The sequence below is a fragment of the Anoplophora glabripennis genome, unplaced genomic scaffold, assembly GCF_000390285.2.
Source record: "Anoplophora glabripennis isolate ALB-LARVAE unplaced genomic scaffold, Agla_2.0 scaffold296, whole genome shotgun sequence".
Classification (NCBI taxonomy): Eukaryota; Metazoa; Arthropoda; class Insecta; order Coleoptera; family Cerambycidae; genus Anoplophora; species Anoplophora glabripennis.
In genome coordinates, this window is record NW_019416601.1 from 474,053 (window position 1) to 486,840 (window position 12,788).

General features: G+C 31.5%; 2 protein-coding genes across 2 annotated transcripts in view; one reads left to right on the top strand and one right to left on the bottom strand.

Annotated features, from left to right (window-relative positions):
- The window catches only part of LOC111691760 (transient receptor potential protein-like), a 16,176-nt gene continuing 3,388 nt past the window's right edge, over positions 1-12,788 (bottom strand). The window contains exons 10-20 of the mRNA XM_023455053.1: positions 12,631-12,737; positions 9,348-9,481; positions 8,897-9,020; positions 8,440-8,635; positions 8,161-8,325; positions 7,778-8,000; positions 7,396-7,725; positions 6,502-6,642; positions 4,269-4,369; positions 2,365-2,416; positions 1-269 (exon numbers count right to left, since the gene is read on the bottom strand). Coding sequence (XP_023310821.1) covers positions 1-269; positions 2,365-2,416; positions 4,269-4,369; positions 6,502-6,642; positions 7,396-7,725; positions 7,778-8,000; positions 8,161-8,325; positions 8,440-8,635; positions 8,897-9,020; positions 9,348-9,481; positions 12,631-12,737 — 1,842 coding nt within the window. The remainder of the gene's footprint in view (positions 270-2,364; positions 2,417-4,268; positions 4,370-6,501; positions 6,643-7,395; positions 7,726-7,777; positions 8,001-8,160; positions 8,326-8,439; positions 8,636-8,896; positions 9,021-9,347; positions 9,482-12,630; positions 12,738-12,788) is intronic.
- LOC108912575 (transient-receptor-potential-like protein) overlaps positions 11,493-12,788 on the top strand; it is a 17,213-nt gene continuing 15,917 nt past the window's right edge. The window contains exon 1 of the mRNA XM_023455051.1: positions 11,493-11,529. The gene's annotated coding sequence lies outside the window, so the exon portion shown is untranslated. The remainder of the gene's footprint in view (positions 11,530-12,788) is intronic.

Genomic DNA, 12,788 nt, shown 5'->3' on the forward strand with positions numbered 1-12,788 from the left:
TTAAATCCACTCATTTCTAGTTTTCCCTGTCAATTTAGATCCCGCGGAAAGTGGATCGTTATTTTTATCTGATAAATTACTCTCTGTGTCAGGCTCTCTTTCTACAAGCACGTTGTTTGTATCCTCTTCGGTTTTATTATCGTTCATACACGTGGATGTGGCGGAATCGCTAAGTGGTGGTTCGAGTTTCTCTTCGTCACTGCCCCTGTCATTCGGTTGCTGCTGGAGGATCGCTACTGCCACTGGGTTTGGTTCACACTGACCGGCAACTACGCCAAGAAGAGGAACAGTTAAAAAATCATGAGGTAAGAAGAATTGTTAGTTTAAGTTTATAATACTTCGAATTAACCAAATATTTACTACTAGAACAGTATCTAAGAGCAAGATAGTTTGAGAATGAGATTTCAAAGTCTAACTGAATATCACGAATAATGACTTTAACAATGCTTTAGATTCGAAAATTGTAAGTTTTGTTTTGCGATGAAAGGCAGTTTTTACTCATAATATCCTTTGGATATTTTCCCAAACGAACATATTTATTTCAACTCGTTGAATAATTGGTGCCGGTGCTTGAAAACTTGCAATTTTTTCTGTTATTATCTCGTGTTAGTACAAAGACTCATCCACATATTTTTTTTTTTTCAAGCGAAACTTATTCGTATTTAATTTTTGATTGATAATACGTGTATACAATAGATAATTGTGGAAATGAATGCTTCAATGAACACATGTAATTGCCATTACATGTATTAGATACTAACACACATTATAACGATGTACAAAACTATTTTATGAATATTAGAAAGTATACAGGGTGTTAATAAACTTATGTCAACAATATAAAGGGGTGAAAAAGGAGCAAAAACTGAGTTAACTGATGTTACAAACTTGTTTCAGAAGTTTAGGGTCATAGAGAAAAAAGCTAATTAAAAATGTGTTTAAAACACATTATCGCGGCGAGTGTTTACAAAAAACACCTTTTACGAGGTTGTAGGTTTCTTATGAAGCCGGACTGTATTCGAAAGTCAGCTTGTAATACATTGTTGTAGTGATTGCTGTGCTGTTTTTCGAGAATACATTTAATAGCCGTATTTCGAAGTCTTTTGAAAATGGCGCATTTATTTAGCAATCGCGAATATTATGATATGCTTATAATTTATGGCGAAGCAAACGAAAATTTCCACAGAGATTGTCAAGTTTACCGTGCAAGATATCCTGAACGACGTGCCCCCGCACCGCGAACATTTGTTGCTGTAGCGCAAAGAGTTTTGGACACCGGTGAAGTACAACCGCGACGAAGTCGCGACGGTGGCCCAGGGCGACCACTAAGAGTCTTAAATGTTAAGGAGATGATTTTAGATCTCGTCGAAGAAGATTCGCATCGTAGCACCAAAAATATCGCACAGCAAGTACCTAAATATAATTGTTGTGTGGCAGACATTACGAGAAGCTCAATTGTATCCATTTCATTAATTTCAATGTTGCAACGCGTGCGAGCGAATTGGATATGTCGCGCTGAAGCTTGTGTGCAAGCAAATTGTGGATACATCGCACATCTTCTATGAAAATCAGCAGTTCTCAAAAGGTGGCTCCTTGCAATGTTGACGTAAGTCAGATTTTAAAATTACATTTTACTCAACACATCCGTGTATTTACCTCATTTTGACATAACGAACATATGGCAAGAATATTTGATTTTGTACTCTTGTACTACTTACTCTAAAAAAATAGACATATATATCTTGAAATAAATTTGGTACAGTAAAAATAAAGCGATTTGAATAAAGTTTCCTTAGTACAAGTCTCCTTTTTTAAAAAAATTCTTGTTTTTCAGAAAAAAAAGTTTATTCCATTTTTTCTTAAATAACTCCGTCAATTTTAAAAATATTTCAATCGAAAATGATATTATGAAGTTCTTGAAATAATCTAATATGAATATGAGTTCTAAAACACGTTAAACAAAGATTTGTTTTTTTGTTGCATTTTTTTGTTACTGCGATAAGAAATTGAGGTATTTTTTTTTTAAAAAAAAGGCACACAGACTTATCTTAAAAATATATACCACAATATTTTTTCAATTTCCGATAACATTTCAAGAAAGTAAAATTAAATATTGGACATTATATCAAAAATCAGGTAAGTACCTATTTCTGTTTCTGCAACCAAATATGAAGAAGACCACATTCATTCTAAATAATCCGTGTTAATTAAGCATTAAGGATTTTAGAGATCTTTCATCAATGAAAAGTATGGAAGCAAAATTAAGTAAAGTTTGCATTCTTTTGACGTTTAATGGTAATATTTTTTTAGTTATATTTTAGTTATATATCTATTGTCAACTGCCAGAATCGTTTCACTACTTACCAGATACTGCATTATTTGCCTCAAGAAACGGCATACATTTTTCCGGTGTGTCCTGTAACATATACAGAGGGATTTTATGACGATCTGTAATGGCAATGTGGGTAACCCAGGGGTGTAAGGAATACCCACTTAAAAAAGACCTGTTCAAAATTTGTGGCAATGTCCCCTCTGTATTTTTTCCGGAGGTTTCTGAAATCTTTCAATTAAATTTTAATTTAATAATTATTTTTCTTGTGATTAGGTGTCTCGAAAATCAGCGAAATCTGTAATATTTGTTGAATATTCTAGAATAAGAGTAAAAAGTAAAAAATAAAGTAAATGGGAAAGTGTATTTTTATTTTATATGCTTTATTTTTTATTGATGTAGGAATAATCCATTTTAAATTTTGTTTTCCAACTGTTTTTTACAAATGTGCAGAGGGAATCTTTTTGATGTGATAAGTGAATAAAAATATTCCCAGTAGAACCTGCAAAAACTATAAAAGTACACTAGGGAGTTGTGTCATGGAACCACAGTTAAAATAGGTACGCAAAAGCGATATTGTCTGTAACTATAAAAATAGTAGGTCTAACTTTTTCTAGAATAATATTGAAATTTACAAGTAGATTAAAAAAGTGTCACTAAAATTTGCAAAAGTTAAGGAAAGGATGACAACAAAATGAGATGCATGATTTTTCTCACAGGTTCAATGTATTTTTAGTATATTGTTCGAAATAGTAGAAAAAATATACGTCTCTTCTGGATGACCATAAAAAAATAGGAATATTCTTATTACGGCCCTGGAATTCAGGTATATACCAAAAATGAATAGTTCAAAAGCTATGTCTAAAATAAGTTTTAATAATTCCTTAGAACAGTGAAATTTTGAAAGGCAGTTGCACCAGGAGCAATTATTATTTATATTTGTTTTAAACTGGCGCCTTCGCAATATTTCATAATATTGGTTTTATACACTCATACATCAGGGTTACTAATTATATATTTTTGACAGTTTTGTTTTGTACCAAAAATATTACATTCTGCCATATGTCTATTTAATTTAGATTGATTGTTAAAAAATTGGGATGGTTAAAAAAATTAAATATAGTTGTATTTTGGATCACATTAGAAAGGTAAGTAAAAAATTTTTTGGTAGGATATCACAATAAATGGTACACATTGTTAATATATAATACAATTATTTATCCTCATATACATATGTTTTTCTTAGTTGGCTTCTTGTAATAAACAGGAAATAAAAAAATTATTATTATTATTATTATTGAAGGTTTTGTTTTTTTAATCTATTTCTATAATCCACACTATTAACTATTTATATTTTCCAGACTGATAGGAGAGGTAGTTCTGTTCTAGGAACTTAACTCTAGCAAGTATCTCGTTAACTATCTTGCATGATTCTGCAAGAACTTGCGCAAAATGTACACATTGCAAAAAATGTCTGAGAGTTACTCCGGTAAATTGACTTGGTAGTGTTCACTAGGCTTCAGAATTTTATATAGATTTGAAAATTGTATGTAAACTCCAATAAATAGCAGCTTTGTTTCAAAATTGTGGAATATAACACATAATAGGTTACAAAGTAAATTGTATTATGTTATAATACGTAGAAAGTTGTACTTGAAATAGACAGAGCTTAGATAAATTATTTACATGTATTATATTTTACAATATCTGCTTTTCAATAAAAAGTTTGCATGCATTCGTACGTAAAATACCTTTTCTTCATTCCTCTTGAATTATGAAAAGAACAATCACAATAAAAAAAAAGTTAAATCAATATCGCATAAATAAATAACTATTCAATTGAAGAATTTTTTATTAATTACATTAGAAATCAGTTCCTGTAAACGCCATCGACGGAGTGTATGAGAAATATAAACATTAAAATTATAAACATACTTACCCGTGTCATAAAACCGTCGTCGCTTTCGTACATCAGAGCCTCCCGTGTGGACTTCGGGCTACCACCGAAACTACGACTCTCTGTCGGTTCGTCCGCGAAACCTTTTAATAGCAATAAAAATATTATTACAACTTTAATATACGTCCCACAAATATAACCCAGTATAAACAGACGAGTACACCATTTACACCCAGTTACATATTTTCTTTTGGTACTTTCAGTTGATCTTGATTCTTTGGTATATGAAAAAGTGTGCTTTAGACTTGAATTGTGTGAAAGTTTAGTAACTGTTTTGTTTTAGTTTGTTCAATGATACTGTTGGAATATTCATATAAAGGTTAGTTACGAATAAATTTATGATTTTTGTATGAAAAATCATTTTTGTAACATAATGTAATATGTCGAGAAATTGAATTCCTGTACTTCAAGTAGATTCCTAAACCAATCAGGAGCAATTTGCCTTTGTATAATTTTACTTTCTTAAAAACTTACAATAAATATTCAAAAATTTCTTTAATTCAAATATTTTCGATACTTTAGTTTTTAAGATGTTTCAAGAAAACTTGGTGTGGAGGAATTTTTGAGGTGGCCGAATTTATTCCTTACTTTATAACTAAATCATAGAGGTCGCTAAGAATACTGTGAAAACTCTTTTGTGTTTATTGTCGTATCGTTTAGACCATAGACTTGGAGATGGATGGAATGTAGAGAAAAATAGATAGAATCTAAGATGAAAAGTGAGATGAAAATATCTAATTTCTAGTCACGTGACTTAGGGCATTACCAATCAGGTCAGGGAATTACCAATCAAGTGTGCATTCCACTTTTAAATTACCATATAAGAATCTAGAATTCTAGGTCACGTGACTTATGGCAGTCGATCATAGTACAACCATCTGTCAAATCTATGATTTAAACCATAAATGTCAAGATCCTTTGAAATACAAGCCTTTTGAATGTAGGAGGTACTGGGAAACCCTATTCACAACCAAAATCTTAAGAAAATTTTCATAGGGTTTGATGTTTTTATACAGGGTGTAAGAAGTTTGACTGCCATTACTTCAGCACGAGATAGTGTAATCATAAATGAACAAAAAAGTTGTATATTACAGAGGCGTAAGATTAACAGTTTTCAAAATACAGCGATTATTAATATTGGGGAGTTTCATCACAACGTGACAACAGCGCTTAATCTGCTGATGCACACCACGTGTGCACGCGGCAGACTTGTCCTACGGAAAAAATGTAAACAACTATTATTGTGAAACGATTAATACATTTCAAGACAATTGTCTTCCAGTTTTTAAATAAATAAAATAAAATGTATCGATCGAAGATAGTGTTGTGCTTAAATTTTAGCTGGAACTTTAGTAATTATGAATCTCTTAAAACAGAAACTTAACTCTTAATCAAATTATGTATTTGAAAAATATGTAATTAAAGATTCACGTCGTCCAAATAATCATACGTATAAAAAATAATTTAGGTACTTACCAAAAAACAAAATTCAGTAATTTTTAAACGTACAACACACACAAGTACAAAACAAACTACAACATATACTTAAAATGTCCATCATCATTTCTGATTCACGCACGACACTTTCGAATCCAATTTTCGCGCACTCGCTGGAAAACACCTCAAGAAAAGGAAATAGTGGTACGCAAAAAACACTCCGACAGGGTCGAATCCAGATACCAACTGCCGCCGCGCCGTTGTCACATTGCCCGATATGAATTTTATCGAATTTTAAATTTATTACAACGCTAATTATTTTTTAGAATTAAGCATAAAGAAGAAGAAGAAAAAGTGATAAACATTGTATTTTATGGTATTCTCTGCAGGTTGTTATGTTATGTTATGTTATTCCTTAATTAATCAAACTTTTGTACATCAAGTTGGACATTTTGATAATATTTTTTTAGGAAATGAGTTTAGGACCCATGTCATATAAGATTTTTTTTGTTTATTTTAATGTATTCTATCCTCTGTTAAAATTAAGGCAGTCAAACTTCTAACACCCTGTATAATTAGGTCCTATTATCTATGAAATACGTAGGAATCCACGTATTTTAATTTAATGAGAGTTAAGTAAAATCACTGTAACTTCCACCAAGTTTAATACCTTTGAAATAAAAATATTATGTGGATAAATTTTCGTGTAATTATGATTTTCCTAAATTCATGGAAAGAAAATGTGGAATTCATTGAATAACAAAATGATAAAATTTACCTGAAAAACTGACAGATGGTTTTCGGACTTCTAACTCGAGAGGTTCCTCTGAGTTGTATTCACTTGCTATTTTCTTCAACATAAATTTGGCATAGGCTTGTCTGGCCGTTTTCGGAACTTCAGCTAATCTTGGGTTATACTCTAAAAAAATATATGCAAATAGGTTTTAAACGACAAAAGGTGCGCTAATTCAGTTTTACTGCAGCCATTGCAATTAGTTAAAGTCGCATCCGATTCTAGGAATGTCAAGCAACCTTATAGCCAGTAGGTTAAGTGTTTTAAAAGAATTTTAAACCAGATTGGAAAGAGTACCATCGAGAAAGAAGATTGAAGAACTGCTGTCATTAGGCAGGAATCAATTACGCACGGAGACGTAGATTTTGCAATATGGCAAGAGAAACAACTTATCATGAAATATGTGAAGCATTAGACCACAAAAGGCAGGTTCTTTATAGAGGACCAAAATTGGATCCATAAGACTCAATCAACTCATGGTGAGACTGCATAAATTAGTGCAAGGAACCTGGGTACTAGAATTGGCATCCGAAGACATTGCTATATGGCTCTCGCAAAAAGAAAGTTCTGCCAATTGGAAGAGGAGATCGCACAACCGATATACGTATTGTGCGAATATGAAGGTCCAGAACCCATTTTTTTTGTTTGAATGCAAAGGAGTCACTGCCAAATCTGCTAAGTCTAACTGAAAGGCATTAAAAGACAGAATAAGAATACTGACGGTGGCGGTAGAAAAGAATTTTGTATCTACCCTATATATCTATGACATTCCAAGAATTTTTATCTCGTCGTTCTGCAATACTCCGGTCCTGAGATGTGGTACTTTATAATACTACATATTACCTATTTAATTAAGGAGATAAAATAATAAAAACGTACCTATCAACTTTTGATCGTCTAGTTTTACAGCAGGTTTCGTATTACTTAGAATATACTTCCTCAAACTTTGTCTCTTCTTCTTGACAAACTCCAGTTCCTGAGCTGAGCCTATAGGATCGCTGACTAGCGTGTTCCTCCGCACCAAAGCGTTCCAGTCCTTTTTCTTAGCTCTAAACGTTGCTCGTCTGCCAATTACTTTGGCTATGTGACCAAATACATTTTTCGGTTCATCACTATGAATAGACATTTCTTGCACTAAACCTTCAACTATTCCTATGTGGAAATCTTTTAACAGCCGTCGTTCCATTACCTTTCCCTTTTTGCCAGAGACTGCGTTACACAAAAATAGTCAGATGACGGTGATAAATGTGGATATACTTACCTTGAACGTCTTGAAATTTAATTTTGGGGGTCTTCATGCCGTTTTTATGTAAAATATCTATCAACTCGTAGCGTAAGGTAGATATGTCTTGCCTTATTTCCTTAACGTCATCTTCGCTAATTCCAAATTCATCTCGCTTTCTTTGTTCCGATGTAATGTACCTCCTGACAAGTAACTTCATGACAGTTTCATAGCGTTCTCTGGCTTTCTCTCTTGACTTTTCCTGCAATAATTAGAAACTGATTATACATAGTGGTTCTTAAATTCGTTTCGATAATGAAGGTGATTATTATTTTAGTTATTTCAAGAAATAGACATAGATTACTGAAACTACTGTGCTGCAGTTTCAATTTTAAATACATTGTAATCATCGGTAGTAATACCTTAAAGCTTTTTGTATTGTTCCTGTCTTGACCACATCCGAATAGTTTTAAAAATAGTTTTGGTCTAGGCATGATATTGAATGGCGGGGGAAGGGTGTCGCCATCTTCAAAGTAATTCACCCAAAGCCTACTTCGTGCAAATTTCCATTCAGTATCTGACCTTTCCTGGAATAATAATACAGTGTATTCCAACTTTGGGCATCATCATCTTCGTATTTTAGAACTCAGGCACATTTGTATTTTTTTCAGTCTCTTCAATATAAAGATGTAGATACTTACGGAAATGATTTGATACGAATTTGACATCATGGCAATCAGCATATTCAGAAGGACAATTATGTTTATGACTGAATATGATCCAAACATGAGAAGAGCCCAAAACCTCGTGAAACCTTTGATACCTGTTAGTTCGAAAGACATCAGATCCACTAACCCAAAACTTGCCCAAAACAGCGATTGCGAGGTTTCAAACAAACTAGAATAAACGTGAGCAATTGGATATATCTTAATTTCACTACGATAAATGAGAAAAGGTGATGAAAGGTGAACATTGCAATAAAAATTGTTTTAGATAAGATATCGTATTTTAACGATTGTTCTTGACCAATGACTTTTACATAATGTTTTTCAGTGATAGTAGTGCTCTTAGAAAAAACTTGTTACCCTTGTTTGTTTTTCCAAGATAAATTAGTCTTGAAAGTGTGTCGATATTATAGTGAAAAAGATATGAACTCACTTGGCATATCTCCTCCAGATGGTACATGCTTTGTCATTATTATCATAATCGGGCAGTCCACTAGGCAAATGATAACACTTGTTTTTTTCTAATTCAGCGTAATACCACAACAATTGATTGAGGCCTAAAAAAACGAAGTACTACATTTGAAATATTTTCTCCCCATTTTATATCTGAAATCACATGACAATATTTTTCTCTAACAAGTAGGTAGTCATAAATTAAGACTACAAATTTTTTAACTACAATTACTTTTACCTTAGATTGTAAATATACCTATATCAATTGCATTTTTTAAAGTTATAATAGAATTATTCATAATTGGAGGATATAAATGAAATAAATGAACGTTTCCTGCATTTAATAAGCAAACAATGTTTAAATATTTAGCCTATTACATTATATGAATCTACAGAAATAAATGATTTAATGAGACAACTTATTTACTTACCGCATCCAAAGGCAAACAGAACAAGTGTGTAAATAAAGAAAAACTTGACGATGTCGATAATCATTCTTCCAAGCGATATCTGAAGTGGTCCTAAGTGAGGATTTACGCTGAATATGTGGACTAGTTTCAGAAAGCTGAAAACATACTGGGTGTAATGGTTACAAATTGTAATTGCTAAGATTGTATTGACAGATAGGTATAACTAAAAACATGTATGCATAAATAGATCATCCAATCGCAGGGACATTTTCTAATTGACTTTTGTTCATAAAGTTTTGCGTTATCAGATACTTTCATTTTCTAAATGTTGCAACTTAATGTAAATTCATTATGAAATATTTTACTTTTTTATACCAAACAAAAAATTTGAATGCTTTGGTAGTTTTTGATTTGATTGAAGCAAACTGTGGTATAAAAATTATATTAAAAGATATTAAGTGTCTCTTCGTTCGAAAGGATTTAAAAATATTGTGATGAAGTAATATTGAGTGATATTATTTTTGTATGTGAAGAAAAAAATAATGAAAATGATCAGATACAATTGTATTTGCCTGTCCAAACATTTCTTTGTTTAATTATTATTCTTTATTTCTTTTATTCCAAGATAATCTCATAAAGAAAAGCTTCTGGGATTTACATCAGGTGGCCATTCCTTTTTTAATTAAAGAAATTCATCATTCGGGGTAAATTATTATTTACCAAAATTCCTCAAAAACTGAGTTGTTGAATTTTAATGATTTATATAATTGAGATAACTTAAACAATTATTTTCGCAATATTACAAGAAGTCGAAGAGTAAATACTACAAAGGATTAGATTTGAATGACGTTTACCTAATCTCCCCTAGAAGAATATTTCACACAATTGACTGAAAACTAATACTATTTACCAGGTAAAGGATAAACTTGCGTTTATTGTGAAAACACACCCCGTTACTCAGTTATTAATTTCCCACCCTTATTTGAGAATGATTCAATAGTGGCGTGTCATTTAGCACATCGTGGCATAAAAGTTAGTCCACTGTCGGTACATCCATAGCGTGTCATTAGCATTATAATTAGGAAGTTCATTAAATACGGCTTACTTTCATTTTGTGCATTTGAGCCATGAAAATGCCGTTGAAGAGAATTTGTGGTAGATGTGGCTATGACTCGGTGTACTGTTAAGGTAAAGTATTTGATATTTTCTATTATTTCAGTTCCCGTTTGTAAAATACTACTAATCTATTGCACAGGTTATTACAGTAAACGGGTATCCTTTTCATATTAAAGCGTAAAGTAAATACTAGTATTTTAATTTCAGCTGCAGGAACTACGTATTCTTAAGTAACAAAGCATCTCTATGCTTTGTTACTTAAGAATACGTAGTTCCTGCAGCAGCAGTTCCTGCACAAGCAGAGGCTTGTGGTACGTGTTTTAAGATCTGTACTGATTCACGTAAAAATGTATTTATTCATCATAAACAAATAATTATGTTCTAATTGCTGTTATATGTAACACTTTATTATAACTTTGAAGGTGTGGACAACTTTTTGAATATTTAATATTTGTCGTGCTGTGCTGTTTAAAAGTATCGAATTTACCACTTACAGCTTAATTAATCATGTCTAGTAAACAATTAATCTTTCCCCTGGTGAATAAAATGAATATTATCACCTCCAAACAAGGTACTCTAGTTGAATAGAAAACAAAAACGTTTTTATCATATGTATAAAAGTTATTATATTTTAAGCTTAAAACAAAACTGGAATTGGTAAATAAATTTTCATAAATGCCATTAAAACCGCTTAATTATTAAATTTAATTAGCTACATATTTTTTTATTTTTTCAAAGGACAACAAATTTTCTAGAATAACATATTTTCTAGGATAGCAAACTTCCGGTAGTAAACATTAAAGAACAGCCTGAGACTGAAACGTACTTAAATTTTAATAAATATTTCTAAATATTTCGATAAGTGGAAACACTGATATAAACATAGCATACTGGAAATAATTTTTGAGGTTTGTGATTGATTTTACTTTACTCTAGACATAAATATATTACGACTTTCAAATAGCTATACGGCTGCCTGCCACAGCGGATTCTGAATTATTATTTATAGAAAATTGGTACGTTTTCTAATAATCAAACAGACAGAATTATACATGTAGTGCAAGTCAACAGGAAGGCGATATATCGAGTGAGTGAAAAAAAATGTAAAAATATGTTTATTTTATTCAGGCATATTGTGAGTGCAGTTGTAGTTTCTAAAGCTTTATTAAAATAACCATAAAGACTAACATTGGTGGCACTATTCTACCAATTTCATCTGGTAAGTGAGATGGGCAACGTGAGAGAGTAGGGGTGGTGTGGAAATTAAAGTACAAAGTACAAATTAATGAGAGAGAGAAAGCGAAAATGTGTAAAACCCTTAAAACCTATTACCTTTAAATGCATTAAACACAAGTTATTTACATAAACAATATAAACATATATTCATTTAGTCACTATTTTTTACAACCTTCCATTACTTTTTGCGAAAATAAACAGCGTTCACTTTATGAACACCGAAATGAAATGAACCACGGGGTTCCCCTTCTATATTTTGGTTTCAATTTTTTCACATTGAATGCCATTTTATATACCTATGTATCGTGCCCACATAACCTCGTTTCAATAATTTTTTTTGTTCAAAAGATATGGAGAGATATAGCATTTTTATAAAAACTTCAACACTCATATCTCAAAACTTCAAGATCAAAGATTTATGTAAGAAAACACTCTTAAATTTTAACGAGAAAAACATTTTCTCATTTTCGACTCATTGTAGTGTTACATCTTTTATATAAAAGAAAAAAATGTTGGCATTATATATTCAAAATTTGTTCAAATATCGAAATTACGTAGGTACCTCATCATTTTGATTTTGCTTTTACACAAATTCTGACATAAGCAAATGAAATTGATATTTTTTTAATTCGTTAAGAATAAGTAAGAGATTTACATGTATTTTATTTGTAGTTAAATAAATAAACATTAAATCAATCCGGCCAAGTATCACCCTGTTCTGTATCTAATGATTATGTGATTGAAAAAACGTTTTGCTATACGTATATAAACTTTTATGCCTCAACACCTACACAGAGTTTTTGTTGAATTGTGAGATTGTTTGTATAAAATTATAAAAATATCTCTATCCCGATAATTAAAACTAAATCGTCGATTTCTTTAGTAGTACAAAGACGATGCTCAAACATCGTAGTTATGGTTTCGCAAAATATTTCGGTAACTTTTCTCCTACCTAAATATCATTCCAGCAGCAAAGGCTCCTTCTGCTAATAACATGGGTTCAAAAGTGTCCCATTCCTCTCTTGGGTACCAGGTATGTTTTCCAAGCATTTCGTCTCTCTGAAATATTTATTTATTATTTGTCAATGTCTTCTACTTCTAAATAATATT